Source organism: Mchenga conophoros, linkage group LG11 (assembly GCF_057382185.1).
Source record: "Mchenga conophoros isolate Kocher_MC1m ecotype Shallow Benthic linkage group LG11, M_conophoros_male_GT1.1, whole genome shotgun sequence".
Taxonomy (NCBI): Eukaryota; Metazoa; Chordata; class Actinopteri; order Cichliformes; family Cichlidae; genus Mchenga; species Mchenga conophoros.
The window spans coordinates 23,419,105-23,442,808 of NC_140536.1; the positions used below are offsets into that span (position 1 = coordinate 23,419,105).

The 23,704-nt window shown below is 38.4% G+C and overlaps 4 protein-coding genes across 5 annotated transcripts; 2 read left to right on the forward strand and 2 right to left on the reverse strand.

The window, feature by feature from the left end:
• Nucleotides 1–368: 368 nt before the first annotated feature.
• On the reverse strand, nucleotides 369–2,361 carry cxcr3.2 (chemokine (C-X-C motif) receptor 3, tandem duplicate 2). The gene is made up of 2 exons (XM_085291595.1): nucleotides 2,206–2,361; nucleotides 369–2,022 (listed from the first exon to the last, which is right to left on the reverse strand). The coding sequence occupies exons 1-2, from the start codon at nucleotides 2,227–2,229 to the stop codon at nucleotides 940–942; spliced, it is 1,107 nt and encodes a 368-aa protein (XP_085147721.1). The 5' UTR covers nucleotides 2,230–2,361; the 3' UTR covers nucleotides 369–939.
• A 9,725-nt stretch (nucleotides 2,362–12,086) lies between these two features.
• On the forward strand, nucleotides 12,087–13,303 carry cnfn (cornifelin). The gene is made up of 4 exons (XM_085291608.1): nucleotides 12,087–12,229; nucleotides 12,486–12,611; nucleotides 12,703–12,839; nucleotides 13,054–13,303. The coding sequence occupies exons 2-4, from the start codon at nucleotides 12,488–12,490 to the stop codon at nucleotides 13,144–13,146; spliced, it is 354 nt and encodes a 117-aa protein (XP_085147734.1). The 5' UTR covers nucleotides 12,087–12,229; nucleotides 12,486–12,487; the 3' UTR covers nucleotides 13,147–13,303.
• A 587-nt stretch (nucleotides 13,304–13,890) lies between these two features.
• tlr21 (toll-like receptor 21) lies at nucleotides 13,891–18,845 on the forward strand. 2 transcript variants are annotated; one of them, XM_085291598.1, is made up of 2 exons: nucleotides 13,891–13,963; nucleotides 15,334–18,845. In XM_085291598.1, the coding sequence occupies exon 2, from the start codon at nucleotides 15,471–15,473 to the stop codon at nucleotides 18,396–18,398; it is 2,928 nt and encodes a 975-aa protein (XP_085147724.1). In that variant the 5' UTR covers nucleotides 13,891–13,963; nucleotides 15,334–15,470; the 3' UTR covers nucleotides 18,399–18,845. The 2 variants fall into 2 exon arrangements, with proteins under 2 accessions (XP_085147724.1, XP_085147723.1); XM_085291597.1 differs by lacking the exon at nucleotides 13,891–13,963 and adding an exon at nucleotides 14,620–14,735.
• A 53-nt stretch (nucleotides 18,846–18,898) lies between these two features.
• prr19 (proline rich 19) lies at nucleotides 18,899–22,780 on the reverse strand. The gene is given in 4 exon segments (XM_085291600.1): nucleotides 18,899–19,596; nucleotides 19,699–19,775; nucleotides 21,471–22,725; nucleotides 22,727–22,780. Coding segments are annotated over 4 exon segments (2,010 nt in total). The 3' UTR covers nucleotides 18,899–18,972.
• Between the last annotated feature and the right edge of the window lie 924 nt (nucleotides 22,781–23,704).

The following is a 23,704-nucleotide window of genomic DNA, read 5'->3' on the forward strand; positions in this document are numbered from 1 at the left end:
TTTGCATGTCAGGCAAATGTGTGAACCACTTCACCATGGTGCCACATGCAGTTTTCTATAATAAAAAAATAAACAAGAAAAACAGAGAGCTGTCTTCCTGGAACTTTGCACCTGGAAGTGAGCTATGTCAACCTTCAGGTTTCCAGCCAAGAGTGCGTTCTTGCATAAAACAAAGTTTATTAGCTTTGTGGTATTTTCAGTATTTTCATGTTAGAGTATAGAGGTTAAATCCATTTAGTGTTTTCCTCAGTGAGATTAATAATTGTGCTCTTTTTTTTTTCTTTTTTTTTTTAGCAATGACATTCCTGGCAAAATGTAAACCTGTAGGGAGGCAATGAAAAAATACATAAAAGACAACTGAATAATCATTTTCTTTAAAACATTTAATACAAAAATATTCAGTATCGGTCAAAATAAAGGTTGCGTTTCAATGATACATAGAAAATTTAAGAAGCACTATAGCCATTTCATCTTTTGCAACACAAAACATTTTAAAGGACACAAATAGGATGATTGATTTATACATGTTACAACATAAATTATAACATATACAGATTTAAAATCTTTTAAAAATTTACAATCTACTGGGAATAAATACATGAGATCTGACTCTGAGTACTTACGTAAACGTTACCCAATACTGCTGATCAAGCTTTTTAGAAATGTGGAAATCAAAAATTTTCACAGTAAGTTAGCAAGAAATATTTTGTGACAACATCAGCATTTTGCAATCGTTTTACTCCATGGCTCGTGTCACACACAAAAGAAATCAAAAGAATACAAACTGCACACTTCCAAAAAAGCACCAATAACATGTAGCAAATATTTTTGAGAACATTTTATTTCAGTTTTCACCTCACTTTACTATACAAGCTTCACACCCAAAACCACAAAAATATATTTTCATCTTCCTTTCTCTTTATGTATCTCTGACTAAAATCACACCATGACAGAATACGAGGTGTTTTCACTCTCTGCAGAACTGAACGATCCCGTGGCTTTTCTAAGCCTTCGCTCTCGCCACCCTTCCATTGCCAGCCAGCTCCTCTGTCCCAGTAGCCCCTTACACATTCTGACTAGCTCCCGCCTGAATTTCACTCCTACAAAGCCGTACAGCAGAGGATTGAGGGCACAGTGTGACAGCCCCAGACTTTCAGTGATCAGAGTTCCAACGTCAAGCACATAGCCAAGCTCACAGGATGCACTTAACACACCCAGCCTTAGCAGACTATCTGCCAGCTGGAAGCAGGTGTATGGAGCCCAACAGATTACAAATACAGACACTAAGGAGATGATGAGGCGGAGAGACTTGCGCTTTTGGCGGCGAGAGGCATTGCACAGAGACCTGAAGATCCGGATGTAGCAGTAGAGCATAACTAGGAGGGGAACCCCAAAGCCCAGCACTACACTGACAAACTTCAGCCCCACCTGCCACTGTAAAGTGTTTTCAGTGAACCACACCTGGCACACGGGCCCCCTCTGCTGACCGACAAGGTCTATCATCACCACTTGTTTAAAGTAAATGTCAATTCCACTCAAGCCCAGACAGACTGCCCAGATGATGGCACATGCAAACTGAGCATGGCATGTGCTTCGTTTCCAACTTGAGCTGATGGCATGAACGATTGCCAGGTATCTGTCAAAGCTGATGCAGGCCAGGAAGAGGATGCCACTGTACCGGTTTAGGGAGAAGAGAGCACCAGAGATCTTACAAACAGCCAAGCCGAACATCCAGTGGTGAGCCCATTGCACTGCAAACAGGGGCAGAGTGAAGGCCAGAAGAAGGTCTGAAATGGCCAGGTGAAGGAGGAAGGTGTCTGTTAAGGAAAAGGCACAAGCTCCACTACTCTGAGAGATTCTGTAGCGTCTGATCACACACAGCACCAGCACGTTGCCAACAACTGCCAAGACGAACACCAGGCTGTATACTACAGGGGAGTACTTTTCTGCAAAACCATAGATGTCTTCCTCTAAGCACGGGGCTGCAACAGCTTCTGTCGTATTTCCATAATAATCATAGTCCTGTGAGAAGACAGAGATACAGAACTCATCAATGTCTTTCAATGTCTGGGTAATTAAAAAAAAAAAAAGACTTGCTTTTGGATAAGGTTCAGGTAACACTTTGTGTTTCCTAATGAACAATTATGCATAACAACTAAATAACTAATTTAAATTAATAACTAAATTTTAAAAATATCCACTCACCCAGATATTGTCTGTGGTTGACATGGCTGAATCTGGGATTGGACGGCGAGCCAGCAGAAGACCTAAAACCTTCCAAGGGAGATGAGAGTACTGTTCTCATAAACACGTTTGCCAAACATCCCTTTTCACATCTTGCCTTAGCCAGATGACAGAGGATCAGAAAGAAGAAGTAAGAATTTCAGGAACTGATTGTTTTTTTTTTCAGTTTTAGACAGATGAAAACATAGCTAAAGTGGGAATTGATGACTGTTTCAGGAAATTTTTTACACATATTTTTAATCTGTGTCTCCACCTAGTTGTAAGCGTCAGCCAGACAGACAGAGCATGACTACTGTGCGGAAAAATGAAAAATATTCCATTGCAAGAAAACTTAGAAGAAAATGCATCCTCTTTGAAAACACAAATTGATTACACATCATAAAGTAAAAAACTGTAAGTTGTCAGGTTTTAAAAAGCAGAAAGTTGTTTTTGCAAAGAAATCCTCCACAACTAAGGAGAAGTGAAAGTGCTTTGTTGGCACAAATTTTACACTCGCCACTGCTGCAAGTTCAACTTGCTTTGACATATCAAGCATTTCACTCAACCTACAATGTAGGAACTTGTTTGTTTGTTTCTTCAGGAGTATTTTTTTTCCTGTTTTTGTCAATTTATAGAATGTGAAAATATAAAACAGTTTAGAGCTCAGCAGGACTGCATTACAAGATTTATTAAGTGATTTCAAACATTGGTGACTTTGGATTTCGCTCATGAAATATCAGAGTTGATGTCTTAGTTACAGTTTCTATATTTGTTGACTTATGCATGGTTACCTCTAAGTGCATTTTTACATTTAGCAACCAGTGAGGTTTATGAAGGTTAAGGTTCTTATCTTGACAGATAATCTTGCGTTAAACTTGACAGTGTGCCTCAAGTAAATGTTGCAAGTGCAGCTGTGTTGCAATGGCTTAGAGCTAATGAGTCACTCATTTGTGAAAATTCTTTCTGTCGTCAAACTCGGACCACCTGGCTCCAAACTGTGTGCCACTGAAGTTCCCTGTAAAACAGATCTGACTTTCAGCTGCTCCCTTATTTCTGAAAGATTCATCACAAAAAGTGGGTCTGCATATGTGATATTTGATATGGCAGAGGTTTTTTTTTATGGCAAATAACCTTCCTGATGCACTACCATTTATCTAGGCACATACTGAGCAGGTTTTGCATGTCAGGCAAATGGTAAATGGCCTGCATTTGTATAGCGCTTTTTCAAGTCCTTAAGGACCCCAAAGCGCTTTACACTACATTCAGTCATTCACCCATTCACACACTGGTGATGGCAAGCTACATTGTAGCCACAGCTGCCCTGGGGCGCATTGACAGAGGCGAGGCTGCCGGACACTGGCGCCACCGGGCCCTCTGACCACCACCAGTATGTGTGAACCACTTCACCATGGTGCCACATGCAGTTTTCTATAATAAAAAAATAAGCAAGAAAAACAGAGAGCTGTCTTCCTGGAACTTTGCACCTGGAAGTGAGCTATGTCAACCTTCAGGTTTTCAGCCAAGAGTGCGTTCTTGCATAAAACAAAGTTTATTAGCTTTGTGGTATTTTCAGTATTTTCATGCTAGATTATAGAGGTTAAATCCATTTAGTGTTTTCCTCAGTGAGATTAATAATTGTGCTCTTTTTTTTTTTCTTTTATTTTAGCAATGACATTCCTGGCAAAATGTAAACCTGTAGGGAGGCAATGAAAAAATACATAAAAGATTTCTGGGGGAAAAAAAAAAAACATCCCTCACTGAAAACAAAAGATCTCTCTATAAACATGCATTACATATTACTCAAGGGCGGCGTACTGCAGGTTTTAGATATCACCCTGGATCAACACACCTGAATCAAATGATTAGTTCATTACCAGAAGTCTGGAGAACTTCAAGACATGTTGAAGTAATTTAGCCATTACAATCAGCTGTGTTGGATCAAGGACACATCTGAAACCTGCAGGACACTGGCCATTAAGGCCTCGAGTTCCCCCACCCCTGGTTTAAAGGATGACAACAGGATATAAGCTGTGTGCAGAAGCAATGTTAGAGGTACTTCAAAGGCTCTCGGAAGTGAATTAAAAGTAAATGCTAAAACTGTTTTACTAAATTAGTGTACTAAATACTAAAAGATTTTAAATTTTAAATTGAGGTAAGATGAAAAATTTTTAAAAAGCGTGTTAGCAAGCAGTGGGCGACTTAATTAAAGTCACTCAGTTAAAACTACTAAAGCTGGATTAACTGAGTGAGCCATGTCAACTCACTAAAATATTATATATATATATGTATAAATAGAGCAAACAAGACTTACCTTCTGAACTTTTATAAAAACAGGATACAAGCTGATGAAGGCTGGTGAAAGAGATACTGAAGGCTTTATGATTGTGCGGGCTTTAAAGAAGACAGGATATGACATTATTTGCGTTTATCTTTGTGGTTAAATTAAACATAGGTTTAAGAGGATGACATCAGAATATATCGTTTGCTTGAAATGTGGTAGATAGGATTTCCTGCAGACGATGTCTCTATGCAGACTTTAAAAAACTTTAAAAGTTTATGAGGTTTGGGCACCAATGACACCAAAAGACAGTCAGTCCACAAGTTTGAAACTAAGGTGAACACATAAAAAAAAGGTATGTTTAAGCAGTAGATAATTGCATAGTGAGGTTCAAGAACATTCAAATGCAAATTGAAAAATTCAGTTAAAAAATGAGTCATAAACTAGACAGAGGCTGGATAGTCTGAGTGAGCCATATCCCCTCACGGTACAAGTGTTATTTTTGAAAAGCAGTTCGTTTGAGAGGAACTGAATACTGTTGTGGTTACATCTGTCTCAACCGAAGGTCTCCTGGAAAATTAAGCTATTGTGTAACATCATACATGTTTTTGTGTCTTCTGACAGCCCCTCAAACACTATGCTCCCATGTTTAAATTCAGACTTTTTCTTATGTTACCCAATGTGAACAAAAACTCAACCCTAGTGTTTTATTAATGTGACATTTTACACTTGCATTTTGTAGCTTTATTGAAATAAAAAAGTTGCAGCATGAGTCAGTTATCGGCACATTTATTTATTGGTGGATGCAAGTGTTCAGAACACAGATAGCTTTTGGAAAGAAAGGGTGTCACAATCTAGAGGTGCATGTTTTAGACGAAGAATAAGTCCCTAACTGGAAAGAGAGCAGTCCCTGATGATGTTTTGTGGTCTGAGGTGGCAATGTTCTCTAGGGTTGACAGATAGCAACCGCTGGTTTTTTCTCCACCAGTGCTTGCAGCACCATTTTTTTCTGCCACAGAGCAGCATGCCTACCACACTGATGTGAATTATGTTATAACAGCAGAAAGTGGAGTCTCACTGAGGAACTCACAAGCTCTCCACAGTCAATACAAAATGACGCTTGGTTTGAGTCAAGCTTTTCCTGTATTTCAGTATCAACTCTTTAGTCCTAAAGGTATTCTAAGCTACTATGTTCACTGAACACCACACTGATGGGCAGTGGCGGTCTTAGCCTGTTTGGTGCCCTGGAACACCCCCTCTGGCACCCGCCCACCCCGCCCCCCGCACCCTCCACCCCGCCCCACCCCACACCCCTCAATCACACATTCAATATATTAAAGAATGTACAATAACATATTTTACTGTTATTGGAACAAATCAATAACTGACGATGACTAATGCACCTTAATATTGTGCTGAACACAATCCAAAAGATTCAGTAAGCTACATCAGTGTCTACTGTTTACTATAGCCAAGTGGCTAACAAACGTAAACAGACATTTTCACTATCCCTACTAATTAATGTTATCTTGTCGTATCTCTGTTGTGGTCAGTGCTATCTTCTATGCTGTTGCATGCTGGGACAGCAGGTTGAGGGTCACAGATGCCCACAGACTAAATAAACTGATCCACAAGGCCAGTAATCTTGTGGGGATGGAGCTGGACTCTGTCAGGGTGGTGTCTGAGAGGCAGATGTTGTCCAAGATAAGGACAATCATGAATAATACCTCCCACCCACTCCATGAAGTACTGGCTAGTTACAGGAGCACGTTCAGTGAGAGACTGAGATTACCAAATGCACCACTGAATGACACAGGAAATCATTCCTGCCCGTGGCCATCTCCCTGTACAACTCCTCCATCTAATACACTGTAAATGCTGCAATAGTTACACCCTTTTTACACACGCTCTTTTTTACTCTGGAATATTCTTGTCAATTTTGTTGATATTTATTTATAATCACCTCTGTTAATTCTTGATATTTATAACTGAGTGATCTGTATATATTAGTGCTATTTCCCAAATGTGTAAAATCTGTAACACAATGTATTGTTTGGAGTTTAGTCTGTTACTGTTACTATTTTTAGAATTTCTTCTTGGACCAACTGTAACCCACATAATTTCCATAGGGATTAATAAAGTATTCTGATTCTGATTGTTTCAGGACACATGACCTGCCATTATCCAATGACACATCTGCTTACCTGTATCTTTTGCTTGTTTCTCCTCTTCTTTTCTCTTTTTTCCTAAACTGAGCACCTGATGGCTTTGAACTTTTCTTGTCCACCTTCCATTGGTTTTAATTTTGCACTCCAGTATGAACATCCACCCCCCAACCCGAGGATCACCACAACATAACCTAATAGACCTACACCTTAGTTCACAGATATGCTTTGTCTAGGGTTTATTTCTGGGATTTCGCACAACCCAGGAGTCAGACCAGGAATACAAAATGGGCTTGGATTTCCACATTATGAATGAAATGTGCTCTATTTGGAAGCAGCCGCCCCCTCCCCTATCGACACTTTGTGTGCCAGACTTTAAATCATCAAACTGTAAATTATAAATTGTTATTGATCCCTTTACTGCTAGTCCTAAAGTATATATATATATATTACTCTTTTTATATTTATTGTTTTTTTACTTGCACTGTTGTAACTGGAGCCTCGTCGTCTCGTCTTTCTGTATACTGTACTGCATGTAGCGGAGATGACAATAAAGTTTACTTTGATTTCAGCACAGCAGCAAACAGGCGCACCGAGGGCTCTCACGTTCACTTTATAGAATTTCGAAAAAAAAACCCCCAAAAAAACCTTTTTCAAACAAATTATAAGACTGTATCATAATGTCTGGTGTTTCGTGTTTGTTGGTTTGTTTTTATTTTGTTATATTCTGCGAGCTGGTTATTAGATGCTGCTCCAGGCAGTGAATCCTCCGCCGCCCCGCCCTCTCCTCCATGTGCCGCAAGCAGCAGGCGCACGTCGCAAATGGAGGGCGCCTTTACTCCCAGCAAATGGGCGGCAGAAAACCGACCGGTGCCTATGCCATCTCCAAAATGCACTGGCTGATGTCTGGCAGCATGAGTACGAGCAACTTTTTTTTTATTGGAGATGCCCGTGATGCTGCTCCCACCACGATGCCACCCTGGGCAACCGCCCATGTCGCCCCTATCAAAAACCGCTACTGCTGATGGGCACATCTCATCTCTGTATGCTGACTTACCTTCACCTGATATTAGCTCAACAACAATTGCATCATCAGCAGATTAAACAATGATGTTGGATGAGTGGACAGCTGTACAGTCACTGGTGTGCGTTATGTAAAGAAGCAACCTCAAAGAGATTCAGTGTTCAGTGTAATGGATGAGGATGTATGGGGAAAAATTTGATGTGATGAGAGGGGTTTGACAAAAACCTCTTGGTCCAAGTGCAGATCAATGACTTTACAAAGTGCTAAAAATAAACTTGTCAGTGATGAAGAGACAATATTGTTTCAGTATTTCCACATTGAATCATCAAGTCAACTAATGTATTCAGTTCAATTTAATGTATGTATATAGTGCAAAATTACAAAAACAGTTGCCTTAAGGCACTTTATATTGTAAGATAGCAAAGACCGTATGATAATACAGGGAAACCCCCAAGAATTTGATGGCCCCATATGAGCAAGCACTTACACATGGTGGGAAGGAAAAATGTCCTTTTAATGGAAAGAAACAACTGGCAGAACCAAGCTCATGGAGGGGCAACCACTTACCTCGACTGGCTGGGAGGGAGAAGGGGAAAAACAGGCCAAAGACAGAGTGTAGAAGAGAGCCTGAGATTAATAACAGCTAATAATTAAATGCAGAGTGGTGTATGAATGAGGTCATTAAGGTAAGATGGGCCCCGATTATTCAAGACCTTGTATGTGAGGAGACAGAGTTTAAATTTGATTCTGGATTTAACAGGGAGCCAATGAAGAGAAGATAATATAGGAAAAATACACTCTCTCTTTCTATTTGCTGAATTTTGGATAAACTCAAGACTTTTCAGTAAGTTTTTAGGACAGCCTGATAATAATGATATCCAATAGTCCAGCCAGAAAGTAATTCTCAACTAACTCATTTTTTAGCATCACGATCAGACGTTTCTATTTTGAAAGATATTGCACAAAAGGAGAGGGAAGCAGTCCTACATATTTGTTCAATATGCGCATTGAAGGACACATTCTCACCAAGAACAGTTGCAAGATTCCTCACAGTAATACAGGAGACTAAGGCACTGTCATCCAGAGAAAGCGTCTGGTTAGAGACCATATTTCTAGGATTTTTAGGGCTGAGTACAATATGCTCAGTTTTACCTGAATTTAGAAGCAGAAAGTTAGAAGTCATTCAGGTAGTTATGTGTTTAAGATATTCATTCAGTTTAACTAACTGGTGTGTGTTATCTAGCTTCAGAGCTAGATAAAGCTGGGGATCATCTGCATAGCAGTGAAAATGTATGCTATGCCTTCTAATGATAGCATATACAAAGTAAACAGAACTGGTCCTAGCATAAAATCTGTTGGAGTCTAGATAAAATTCAAACCACTGCATAGCAGTGCCTTAAATACCTAATGCTTGCCCCAATGTCTCTAATAAAATATTGTGGTCAACAATGAATGATGCACTGAAGTATAGCCTCTGACAGCAAAAGGATGATGTTACTGTCAGGTGCCATAAGAAGATCATTTTTTAACCAGGGGGGATTCTAGGATCAGAGCTTTGGGGGTGCTGAGCACCCAGAGAGCTGCCCAGCCAGACAAGATAAACTTTACTCGTCACGATGAGACTTCTTCCCTGTCTCTGTCAGTCCCTGCATCCTTTAATGTCTCCAGTTATCCCAGGTTCTCTCTGACTGTCTCCTTGGTGCATTTATACCTCTGTTCCTCCCTGTCCTCGTCATCTGTTGTCTTCGTCTCCGTTATCAGTCATCATAATTTTACCATCTCTGTGCGAGTCTGCAAATTTCTTTATTAAATCATAAGATTCTTAAATTCATCAAGTCTCTCTGTGCCTGGGTCCTCATCACAAAACATGACTGTTTTGTACATTTTAACACAATTTAATCCCCACATTTGTGAAAAAGGAAAACACTTTTTTGAAAAGTCTGTAACAAAACCATCAAATCTGATAAAGGTTATTTAAATGCTGCAAAAGAAGAATGGATTGGAATAAAAAAAAAATTACATAGCCTAACCTTAATTACTGGGGAAGAAAAATGAATGATGTTCATAGTGAGCAAGAAGTAAACTGAGTGGACAGAGATTCACTTTTAATGTGTATGTATAATATATTACAGATACACAAAAATACACTCCAAAAATAGAAGAGTCCTTGAAATGTACTGTGGCGGAGGTGTGGTCCCGGGCGCGGCTGCAGGGGAGGAGTGGTGCAGTGAGCTCAAAGGGGCGGTGCTGGAGACGCAGGTGAGAACAGCTGATGGCGTTTGGACTGATGATGGTTTCCTTCCCCTTTTATAGTGAGACGGGAGAGGAGCAGAGGGAGAGCTGGAAATCAGCTGAGACCGGAGCTGTCAGACTGTGGACGGACATAACAAATGAAAACTAGAAATAAACGTGCCATCTGGCGACAAACAACTGTGTGTGTGTGTACGTGTGTGAAGTGCATTTCACATGTACAAATGTACAAAATATTAATAAAAAAAAACAAACTTAAATCTTAAAAATGGAGGCAACTTTGCCTATGGTACAATGTATACTATGTATGAAACGATCTTTACTGCATCTCCAAAAGTCGATTCTGTTCATCTGGACGTAACGTTTTGTGGAAGAAAGGTTTTGTCACTCACCCAAGTGACTTCTTTAGTCTTAGCTGACTGCAAGTTTCCCCAATCTTATAGTACATTTGCATAATGAATTGCAAATTTATAAGATTGGGGAAACCTGCAGTCAGCTGAGACTAAAGAAGTCACTTGGGTGAGTGACGAAACGTTTCTCCCACAAAACGCTACGTCCAGATGAACAGAATCGACTTTTGGAGATTTACTTTCCTGGATGATTGAGAATGCATCAAGACGATCTTTACTGCAGATACTAGTATGGCTCTGCAGATGTCACCTCACCTTGAGGTTGGCAAATCTGTCTGTCACTTTTTGGTGATCAACTCTCTCAAGCAGTTTATCTGTTTCAGTTTTGCCTGTCACTATTCCCTGTCCATTTTCTTACCTGGTTCTTCCTGACCATTCTCCTCACGTTCCCCTCTTTCCTCTCTCCCTCTTTGGACTGACAATCATACACAAATAGATTGTATTCAATTAGATGAAAAAATTACATTAATATGAAAAAAGCCCTCTCTCAGTGTACTTTCAACTAAAAGGAAAATAACCAAACCACATGTACCACTAATAAAAGATATAAATATTGAAACATTGATCCAACATTATCCTTTATTGACGGATCATTTGATCTTACACCTTTTTTTGAAAAACCTCCTTATATCCATTATGAACCTGGCTGTCTCTCTGTACACAACACACACACACACACACACACACACACACACACACACACACACACACACACACACACACACACACACACACACACACAACAGGAGTTATAAGGTTAATGGGCATCCAGGACAGTGGTAACAACAGTAGGCTACGGACAATTTTAAGTTTTAGATTTTAAATAGGCTATAGAAATTTCAATGGGAGCAACAGGACTGTCAAATGTCACTGATTTTACTACAGAGTAGGACGGATTGTAGGGTAGCAAACATCGTCGGAAAACACGTTTTCAAAACTGCAGGTTACCTGGTGTAATGTTTTTCAGCTAAAAAGAAACATGTTCTGACTCCTACCTAACTATATAAAGATTAACTGAAGGTTAAATGCAGCTAAATTGTCCTGTTTTGAGGCAGGCACTTACACCTCCGCCTCTGTAACCTTCCCTAACACTATTTTTGTACTTTGCCAAGTTATGAAACCTGACAGAAACTCTTCAAATCAGCCATTTAGCATTACCATTAAACCACTCTTTCAAGAATTATTGAGATAAAAGGAAGGTTGGAGATAAGTAGCCAAGAAAGCTGGTCAAGTGATGGCTTTTTAAGTAGTGGTTTAATTACTGCCAGATTGAAGGCCTGTGGTATAGAGTTGATTAACAGAGATAAGTTAGTCATATTTAAAACTGAATGTAATGCACTATACATTTGAACTGATGATTTGTTACCTTTTTTTTAACTGAAAAAGCCATAAATAACAACAAAAGTGGTATTTGAACGGCCTAGAAGTCAGAAATACTTTGCTAAATTGTATTAAACAAGTATAATGTTTCTGCGCTGAGTACTTTCTTGAGTCACTGGTATTTACATACGGAGTGCCACTTTATAAAGTCAACAGAGTATGCGCTTGAGCGTCACAGTTCATTTAATTTTTTCAGCTTGTCCCCTGTTATGTACACACACATAATTCTAGGTGCACCATTTTAGGTGTGTGATACGCCCCAAAACCAAACATTTTTTCCTTTTTTCCTTTACAAGGCATTCAGCCCTGTTTACTTGGTCATTGTTTGCCATCTCATATCAGCATAGAAACTGAACTACAACCTATGCATACTGTGTCATTGGGTATAAGAGCTGTGGTTGTAAACCCTATCCTAGTCTTCAATTTCAGACCTTGCTTTCAGGAGCCAGATACTAACTTCAAGAGTTGAAGGGGACTGCAAATTTTCCTACAAATCAAGGTAGTTTAAACTCATCCTACTAACTGATTTTCTTCATATCTGATTTGGGGTAAACTCTTAATCAAGAAAGATCTAATAATTTTTGGTTGGAATAAAATCTTAAGAAGCTTTCACAACACAGATTTGGATATATAACATTTGCTATAAAGAAACTGTGTAAAAGTGTCTCAAAGGTTCTATAAACAAGAAAGTAAATTGGTAAAGTAAGTGACCTTCATGTTTAATTTGCTCCAAGTTATTTTTCTTCTTCTTGCAGCCATGGAATACCAGACAAATGTGATAAATGCACAACCTCAGGTGACTGTGACACAGTACACGGTCTCCCGTGGGTCGTCAGAGTGGAGTACAAATGCATGCGACTGCTGTGAAGACTGCGGCATCTGTACGTGTCTATATAAGTTCTATGGGAACATGCTGAAGTTTACCAACAGTGTAACATAACAGAAATATGATAAAACATCTCTCACCTCCAGGTCTTTGTGGAACATTCGTTCCCTGCATCCTGGCTTGTCAGGTGGCTCAGGACAGTGATGAAAGCTGCTGTCTGGCCTGCCTTCCCGGCGCCCTGATTGCTTTACGGACAAGCATACGCAACAGATACAATATTGGTGTAAGTGTGGTGCAGATTTCTAATCATTTATTAAACAAGAAGACTAGAATTCTAATCATGAATTCAATCATGAAGTCAGAAAATTCTCTAGAATTCTAATCTAGATGGTGTTTTATATTACATTTTTGAAATCCCAGCACTCTAAATATGGTTCTGTAAAAAAAACAAACTATGATGTTTGTCACCAGTTTACTGTGACTGTGCTTTTCCTCAGGGCTCTGTGTGTGACGACTGGTTAGTCATGGCCTGCATTCCAGCATGTGGATTATGTCAGATGGCACGTGAACAGAAGATAAGAGGAAACTGAAAATTTATACAATATATGATATCCTCAAAGTATCAAAGTAATATAATATGTGAAAGTGTATTTCTTCAGTTTCTGTATCTTAAATTAAAATGTTAAAAAAATGGCATAGACATATTGTAGTAAAGCTAAAGGATTTGATAAGAAATAAAGTCAGATAACTGGACTAAACTGACAATTTCTTCTTGTTTTTCCTTGTTTATTCTATAGTTTAATAGGATTACATAGTATATCTGTTATATTTTAAATGTGAGCTCTGAGTCTTAGAATAAGGCTTAAAACCCCCGTATCTTTCACTCGAAGTTCAACAGCGACTCATTGTGCTGACACCAAGTTTGTGCAACAAATCAGCGAAAAAATCTGACGGATATGTGGGAATTTGCAGCACGAGTAACTCTTAACCACCCTTAAAACCCCCCAAAACAAAACAAAACAAAAAGAATCAACCAGTTTATGGTGGTAAACTCAAATAACTATCATCATCATTTCTGAGAACTTTTTTACTACCTACAATACAATTCAATAATGTTCACAATTTTATATTTTTCTTTTTTTAATGTTTAACATAATTGTGTTAAAAATACGTGAGTTATAGATGTGTGAATGCAAATTGTATATCCACTCAAAAACAATATTTCAATAAAACTATTGGAATTAATGTGTTGTGATTAAATAGTTGAACACAGCTGTAAAGGATTATGAAAGAAGAAGAATACGTTGGAGACATCTTCCCCTTTCTGACTGACTGTTTTATTTTTGGCTGACCATGTACTTCAGAGCTGTCTAAAGGCACAGGGTGAGGCGAAAAGCATTAATCTGAGTAAGTACAAATTAGGGTACCTTATAACTTTAAACTATCAGGACATGTTTTCAGTTTTCCTGGGGAAGTTTGAGGAATGACATCAATATTATAAAGTTATGCTCATAAAGGGTGAATCTTAAAAGTGGCACGTATTATATAAAAAACTCTCTGAAAACTATTTCGCAACTCTTTCTATACATTTTATTTTTATAGACAGCTTCCTCTTTCTGACTCAATGTTTTTGCAGCCACCAAAAACAAAGCTGTTTAAGTAAGTACAAATTAGATTAACTTCACACATCATGACATTTTCAGTTTTCTTGGGATCGTCTAAGGATAGGAAATAAACGTTATCTTATTTGCAAAATCATAAGAATTTATGTTTGTAAAGGGTGAAAATTAAACATTATACATAGGAAAGAACCAAATTATTTCTCAACTCTTTCTATGCATTTCTTTTATCGTTCTAAAATTATTGATATCGTGATTTTTGCCATATATTGTATTCCTGTAGTATTCAATTAGGAATTCGTTGCTTTTCAACATTGTGCATTGTGTGGACCGCAATGACGTGTGAGAAACCCTAAAGAGGAGGAGAAGGGCAAACATTCATTTATATTGAAAGTGGATGTGAAAACATAAGAAAAGAGGAACAAAGTTTTTCTCATCGTATAAATTTCTTCGGGGACACGCTCCTCACACCTCAGGATTAGAAGATTCTTTTATGCTGAGACTATTCCTAGAGACTCGCAACTGCTTCTAATAAGAAACGGTAACAGCAACAAGAAAAGGTAAGAATCTGAGCTTGGGTTAGTAAAGTAATTATAAAAATATTTAGTCTAAATTAAAATGTCAGTTGAAGGCAGCAGGCTCCAACAACCATGATGAGTGTCCTGTATACTGTTTCTACAATATTTTAAAAATGATTAAAAATCTATCAGATATACAATGCTAGTTTGTCAATTTACGTCTTTATAATGTTTAAATGTACTTGTACTTGGGGCGATCGTGGCTCAAGAGTTGGTAGTTTGTCTTCGAATTGTAAGGTTGCCGGTTTCAGCTCGGACAGTCAGCTCAAACCGGTCGTTGTGTCCTTGGGCAACTTCATCTACCGCCTACTGGCGATGGCCAGAGGGGTTGATGGTGCGATATGGCAGCCTCGCTTCTGTCAGTGTGCCCCAGGGCAGCTGTGGCTACAACTGTAGCTTACCTCCACCAGTGTGTAAATGAATAGTGGAATTGTAAAGCGCTTTTGAGGGTCTTAAAAAGCACATTATTATTATTGTCAGATTTTAAGAGACAGCTGAAAACATCAATGATATACCTAAAGCGAGAATTTGCAATCTGATATTAGAATTTTTTTCTGATTTGAAAGTATTCTCTTTTCAGATCCCTGCGTTCACCTGATGAAAAAACACAGAGGCCTTTAGACGTTTTCAACTTAATATTTAAACAAACGAAACGAAAAAAAAGGAGCCGACAGAAGTTATTTAAAGGACTATTTCTTTGCACTGCAAGAAGACAAAATGGGAAACCATCAGCTGCTGTCAGTTACAGTTGTTCTTGCAGCTGTTCAACTCACCAGTAGTTACAGTTTCAGGAACTGCATTGCAGAAGCAGATTCTGATGGGAAAACTTTCAACTGCATGCATCGGAATGCAATGCATATTTCTGATATTGTCAGTGACCTGCCACCATCTGCCATCAATCTCACCATTTTAAGAACTCCTCTGACGGACCTTCCTAACAACAGCTTTAGTAACCTAGTAGACCTTCAGCACCTCAGAATTGATAATAATTCCTTGACAACCATCCGTCAGTTAGCTTTCCAAGGCTTGTATCAACTGAAGAATCTAAACATGTCATTAAACAAAATATCAGCGCTCAACCCTTCTCTGTTTAAGGACCTGCAGAATCTCACCTCCCTCTTTTTGGCCAACAATGCATTGGAGCGGCTGCCCGAGGATATTTTTTCATCTGTTCTCAAGCTACACACTTTAATCCTGAGACAAAACTTTCTGTCAGATTTCTCAGGCATTGCTAAGTCTGTGGCACATCTGACAAATCTGACGACACTGGATCTTTGCTTTAACAATTTGACCTCCCTCAGACACTCAAATGTGTCACTGCCCCAGTCCCTCACTGTTTTGTATGTTTGCCATAATAATCTATTAACGCTGGGATGTAAGCCTTCATTTCTCAGCTTTATCAACATTTTAGATTTGTCATACAATTCTCAGCTGCCTACAAAAGCCTTTGATCAAATTGATTTGAGCACTATAAATTATTTGCATTTGCGTTCAACAAATGTAACAATAGTGGAGTTTTTAAACATTAGCAACATCAATCCAAGTCATGTTGATTTCTCTGGTACAGGACTGAACAATGACAGCATGCTCAAAGAATTATGCATACTGTTGAAAAAAAGGCTGAAAGAGAAAAATCTTAAAAATATGAACCTGGGTAATAATGCAATTAGGCAACTTACAAATAACACACTGTCCTATTGTCCTAATATCACAGGGGCTTTGGATCTATCCCGCAACAACCTAAAGAGTGCATATTGCCTTGAGTTTCTTAGAAGACATGTATACATAGAAGACTTCAAAGCAGAGCACAACCATCTCAGCTCCCTAATATACTGTAAAAAAATGTTTCAATTTAAAAAAATGGAAAATCTGAGTTATCGTTACAATCGCATCTTAAAAGTTGACTCTCATGCTTTTTATCATACACCAAATATCAGGACGCTACAACTTAACATAAACAGTATTGCATTTCTCCATATACACGCTCTCAAGGGACTAAAAAAGCTCGAGACACTTCGTTTAGACAATAACCTCTTAACTGATTTGTTCAGTGTCACATTTGAAGATCTGGTCAGTTTGCAAATTCTTAACATTCGCAACAACCGCATTTCTGTCATTTTCAATAGGACTTTTTTCAACCTGACATTTTTAAATACACTGGATCTTGGAGGTAATAAGATTACCCATTTTCAGCGATCGGGTCTTGATGGACTAAAAAGCCTGTCCAAGCTCTATCTAGATGGAAACCAGCTAAAACAAATTGACCCTTTCTTATATCGTGCATTTCAAGACACCCTCACTGTGCTAGATTTACAGAGTAATCAGATTTGCTTCATAACAGAAACTCATGAGTCACCATTCATGAATCTCAGCAGACTGACTGATCTGAAATTAGATCGGCAGCGACCTAACGGACTCACCGTTTTACCACGCACTTTACTACGTGGCCTCTACTCACTGAAATCTTTGTATCTCACCAACAATAACATATACCATCTTGCTCCTGATACCTTTGATGACCTAACAGACTTAAGTTTCCTCACACTGGATAACTGCTGTGTTGGGGTGAAAAAATTAGAACCAGGGGTCTTTAAAAATTTAAGAAATTTGACCAGATTGGCTGCAGAAAATATGGGCATTCAGAACTTCTCTAAAGAGGTTTTTGGGAATCTTACACAGTTACGTTTACTGCAGCTCAACCGCAATGCCATGCAGACTCTTTCTGTAGACGCATTAATGAGTCTACCTATGCTTCGTTACCTTGACATACGAGATAATCCTGTAAGCTGCACCTGCAACAACGGGCCTTTGCAAAATTATACAAAGAATAACACAGATGTTCAGGTGGTGTACCTGTACAACCTGTCATGCCAACACAATCCAAAACTCAAATTTTACAATTTTGACACTAAAGTTTGTCGCGGAGATATAGGAATGTACCTGTTTTTTAGCACATCAGCTGCAATCTTCTTGTTTACAATCATTCCCTTATTCTATGTTAAACTCTACTGGAAAATGAAGTACAGCTACTATGTGTTTCGGGCCTGGTTTAGTGAGCAGTGGAGCAGATTCCATGAGGAGGAGGAGAATTGTAAATATGATGCATTTATTTCCTATAACTCATCTGATGAACAATGGGTCATGGACCAATTGTTACCCAACTTGGAGGGAGGCGGATCATCTTTTAAGCTTTGCCTGCACCACAGGGACTTTGAGTTGGGCCGTGATATTGTGGACAATATTGTTTCTGCTGTATACAGCAGCCGGAAAACCATTTGTGTGGTGAGCAGGAATTTTCTGCAAAGTGAGTGGTGTTCTCTGGAAATCCAGCTTGCCAGTTACAGACTCTTTGATGAGCACAGAGATGTTCTCCTGCTCGTTTTTCTGGAGCCAATCTCTGAGAGGCAGCTGTCTTCGTATCATCGCATGAGGAAAGTTATGTTAAAAAAAACTTACCTGCAGTGGCCTGGTTCAGACTGTACTAACCCAACACAGGCGCAGGAACTGTTCTGGAATCAGCTGCGTAGAGGAATAAAAACAGGGACCAGACTAGAGACAGAAGAATATTCTGCAACTCGTGAGAGCAAAGAAGCTGAAGACTTTACGGATGAGAGATCTGATGAAAACTTTTACTTGCAACCTTAGAAAGAAAATAAGAATGTGTGATTTGTGGTTTTACTCAATTAACCTTTCAGTCTAAATGTGTTTATCTGTGATGAAGTTATGTTGTAAATTATTATTATTATTATTATTATTATTAAATATGCAATATGTGTAATAAATGTAAGAGCAGCTTTTGTTAATTTTATGTTTTGCAGTGTTTATGTATTTATGCAATTTCTAAAAATGTCTTTTAAATTACTGTTTTGCATTTAAAGGGATGCGCAACTTTCACAAACAAATAATATTCCATTATGACATGTGTTTTTAATTGTACAGAAGTCCAAAATAAACATAAATGCTTAAAAAGGTTGAAAATGATGCATAATCAAAGGCTACTTAACTCAGCAAAAACAGGACAATAGAAAAAGACAGGTTACTCTTCAGAGGATAGCTATTGCATCTATGCTTAATGCTATGGTTATATTAATATGGGAACATAACATGTTTATCACTCACTAAACAAAAACCTTGGAGTGCATAAATTAAGGGAGAATTGTACTTTAATCAGTCATAGAAATATTGATCCACATGCTTGTATGGAGAGCTTTACCACACATTAGTACAGTCTCATAGGAGGGAAGGACCACGGCTCAGGGCTAAGGAAAGCAGAAAGGGAAGGTGAAGGGTCTCTCTCAAGAATGAATGACGGAGGGTAGTGCATAATATCAGTGTGCTGGGACTTCAGAGAACAAGCTGAAGCGTGACTGAACTGGTTTGAAGGTTGGAAATGGCTGCTCTGATGGTGAACTGGGGCAGCAAAAGAGGGAACACAAGAGTACATATCAGTTCCAAATGGGTCTTCCTGCTGGGCAAAGTGCATTGGCTCTCCTGCGTATGTATCTGGCAGCTGCGATTGGTAAGGAAAAGAGGGCTGGGAGTTGCTGTCAGAGTACTGTAGGCTCTGATTTCCAAGTAAGCTGGATTGGTCCATGAAGCCATTTTCAAAAGAACCAAATGTAGCTGAATTTTTGCTCTTTGACCAGTTTAAACCATCTTGCCAGTTCTCAGGTACAGAAGCCACTTCTCTCTGGCATAAAGTGGTAGAAGGAGCAAACAAAATGCTTTCTGGAGCTTCACAGGTCTGAAGGTTCATGAACAATGGAGGAGAGAGACTTGGTCTGAGGATATCATCCAAAACACTGTCAGCCATATCCGCAGGGCTCGCCAGCCACTCAGTAACCTTGACAATTAACATAAGGAATCATTATTTATTATCAGAGAATCTTATATTATAGAAATCTGAAAATAACTTAAGAGTGACAATGTAAACTGAGGGCCTCACCTGTTTTTGACTGCAGTGTTGCTGCAGACTGGTCTTCCAGCTGGAATGGCTATTTGCTGGCATATTAAAAGAGATATCTAAAAATAAGGAAACAAAACTGAAAAAATGTAGGTATGTCATGCCTACTTCTGTTTTTTTTAAATAACCACATAAAATGATGTAAAACCAAATTGATGGTTTGTGTCTTTTCTGTATTCTTTACACAAATTAATCTCCTGACATAAAACAAACACAAAACACTTTTTAGGATAGGTCAAAAAATCCAAACCTATCTTCACACAATGGATGCCTATTAAAAAAAAAAGTATTTAAAAAAAAAAAAAATCTTCCTCATCATGCAATACATGGAGTTAAGATCAATGTTTTCTCTTTTTAAAACAAAACAAAACAAAACAAAAAAACAGCAGAAATGTTGGTTTAAAGATATTTAACAGTAAATAAACCTTTAAAACTATTTTAGCACAGAAGGCATTATCCAGTCATTCTTTAAGAGGAAAAAGGTTTTTTTTCAGTGTTTCACTTCTCTTCCGTAACTGTTTTTGCACGTGTTTGACAGAAGGGAGAGGTGGCGCAAAGACAGACAAGTATAAGAGAGGACAGTGGTGAGTTAATGACAACTGATTGAAGTGCAAGAAATGTTAATTATTCTAAAACCATAGATAGACAGATGCAGATTTACACTAAACATCTGTAAGTCTGATAGTAGAGAAGCTGGTCCTAGCTGGAGTACCAATAACTCTCTGCCAAAGTTAAATCTGAACCAAATACACAAGGTCTACAAGGCTGAGGGGGAGTAACAATTACTGCAACGGTAAATTCTATAGTACATGACAGCACAAAGACACGGGAAGAAAAAGTGACAACAGGTAAACGTGATGTAGGTGGAGGTCATGGTCAGTCTCTAAGGGAAACACTTTGTGCAGAATTCGCAATTAGTGTATTTAAGTTGTGTTTGTATTGTGTGCATAAGAACAAAATAATGTGTGTGAGCTTACAGGATGCAGCATGCACTATTACTAGTTCAATTTAATCTGAATGACTAAATGGTTAAAATACACCAACATAAAAAGACAGTGTAAATGTTCAAGCTATCAAACAAAAGTAAATGTAAGAACTTAAATATTTCTTACCAATCAGCTTGGCAATATATTACTAACAATCACTTTTATACTAAGTACTTATAAGTAACAATGAATGCAAAGATAGTCCATAAACACTTTTAAAATAACGAATTTTGAGCATATAATCTGTATCACAATGTAATAACATCTATCAAACAGATGTTTGATCAGCTGGAAGTTACACAGTTGAAATTATTACCATGTCAACCAGCATGGCTGTGGTCAAACAGAGATCATTAGACATAATCAGTTAAAAACTTGCACCAGAATATCTCCCCTATGATAGTGATAGATAAAGTATAACAAGTAGTTGTTACTTTAAAAAAAACGAAACGTTGAGCTTGAACAAATTTGCGCTTTCCTTTATATTATGGGGGACATGTATTTTAAGCTCTAGACCAAAATACTAAATTTTGCTCTACAAGGGCCTGATATCCACTTACGATGACATTATAGTGCCACAGTTCAATTGAAATTTTAAACGAATATCCTCATATGTGCATCTCATTTTTGTCAGAAACAAAAATCAGGTAAAGAAAATCTGGCAATTCTTTGTTTTTACACTCATCAGGTCCCAATGAGCCCAAATATCAAAAAGAAATAAAAATGCATGCCATGGAAGAGTTCAAGTCTCAAGAGGTTAATGCTCACCTGCGGCAAAGAGATTCTCTTCATTTTTCCTGGTTGGCTCTTGATCATGATCTTGGTCTTTCTTTGTGGGATGCACAGCAAAGCTACGATGTTGCTGAAGTCTAAGGAGGTTCTCTTGAAGCCACGGTCCATGTGTTTCCCTCAGAGAGTTTAACAGGACCTCCCTGCTCTCTGACAGCAGGTTTCTCCTACTGATCGACGGAAGCTTCAAACGTTGACACAAACGTGCTGCTACTGCACTGACAAACTTCGTTACATACTCTGGATCTTGTGTTCTGTCCTGTATCTCACAGCTGTTAGTAGTGGCTGAACTGGAGAGTTTAAGTGGGCTTGAGGTGAGACCATGAGTTTGTATCTGCTGAACAGGGGGCTCCTGGTTCTTTGGGGTTTGCACAAGAGTAGAAATCACACGTTTCTTTACATTTGTGTTGAAAGACTTAATATTGTCTCTGTCAACAACCGGAGTCAGCAGTGATTCTCTGCTGTTTTCAGACATGACACATGCCCACTTGGTTTCTGTTGTTAGCACATCGAGGAAGCTGTGTTTAGACCAGTGGCTGCTTTGAAAACTTTCACATGAAAGAGGGAGTTGTTGTTGTGGTTTCTCTTCTGTTGTGACATCTGACTGCTTTGACTCAAACTGGATGTTGTTCTTTTCCTTCTCTTGGCAGTCAGTGTGGGCTTTTGAAGCAGGGTCTGTATTTTTTCTGAATGGCACACAGCTCCCAACATCTGTATCAGCTCCCAACAAAGCATCAGTGGACAGTGAAGCAGAATTGTGCAATGCTGAAGATGAATGTGAAATTACAGTGTTCTTTTCTTTTCTTTGTTCCTCCAGTTTTGGCTGTTCACTTAGCAAGCGTTCAAAATCAATAGACTTCACCTCATGGTTAAACAGGCCATGGTGTCCTGTCAGGCGGCCGTCTGTGATGATACTGGGCTCCTGCACAGAGCGCACAACACTTGGAAATGGTGGATTTCTCCTCGAAGAACAATGGCAACTAGCACAACAGCAGTTATGCAAATGTGCCATGTCTATGTTGCTTTGGCAATGACGGTAGTGATGATGATGGTGATTTGACTTGATCTTTGAAATCTCTTTCCAGCCACCTCTTATTTGACTCCTCTCCTTGCGGGTCTTCAGTCGTTTCATTTTTTTCTCCTCATTTGCCTTACTGTAGTGGGTTGAATATCTGGGAAGAGCACTGAATCTTTTTGCAAAGCAACACTTTTTATCTGTTGTTTTTGTTTCTTGTTGAAAATTGTTGACTTTTCCTTCTTATAGAGGTCCTGCCACACACATGGCTCATGCTGCATTCTATTCTGTAGAAAAATAACCACAGTTAGTAAAGCAGGCTTGATAATACAGGATGTGGTTGTACCTCATTGAGGTCGACTCTAGTATTAAAATTAAGAGCAACTTACCAATGATTCAGTGAAACTGACTAAATATAAATTTGAATGTGGGCTTTGACTTGAACATGTAGACCACACATAATACAACTTTCTAAGCACTTCATAAAAATAATAAGAAAGCATGTAACATACTTGCCATAGTTTAGCAGAGATAGATAAAGTATGAAAAATGTCTCCTTTACCTTAACATTATTTGTGCAATTAAACCCTGAAGTGAGGATCATTTCATGTACAGTACAAATTGTAAGGAAATTAATTTGCATGACATTTAAAATCATATTAAACTACAGACACAAAATCATTCCAATATATAATGTATTATTTGACCTGTTCCACAATCACAAGAGTTTCACCATATATGTGCAGCTGTACACACTAAAAACTAGGTTTCGAGAAAAACATTTCACATAAATGGGCGAAAAAGAGACACTGAGCAGATGGGCCAACTGCAGTCAGACTTTGAGCACTTTAAGTACCCCTTCAGATATTTTTGCAGTTTTATAGCTGTGGTTACATTTCTCTGTGCATGCATGGTTGTAATTATTTATAACGTTTGTAATTGTATAGATACTGAATAGTAAGGTGAGTTGAGCTGACTACACCCATCAAAGTTGCCTGTCAAGTTCATATGGTCTGCTGTTAACCCTGTGTAAAAAAATAATAATAATAAAAATAAAAACATTAAAAAAATATAATAATAAAAATATGTGCAGTATTGAGATGACTGCAAGTCAAAAGTACTGCTTATAATATATGTGAATGTACTTATTTCTACTCTGAATGTCTGGGGGGGAAAAGCCCCGGACAATATTCTGTAT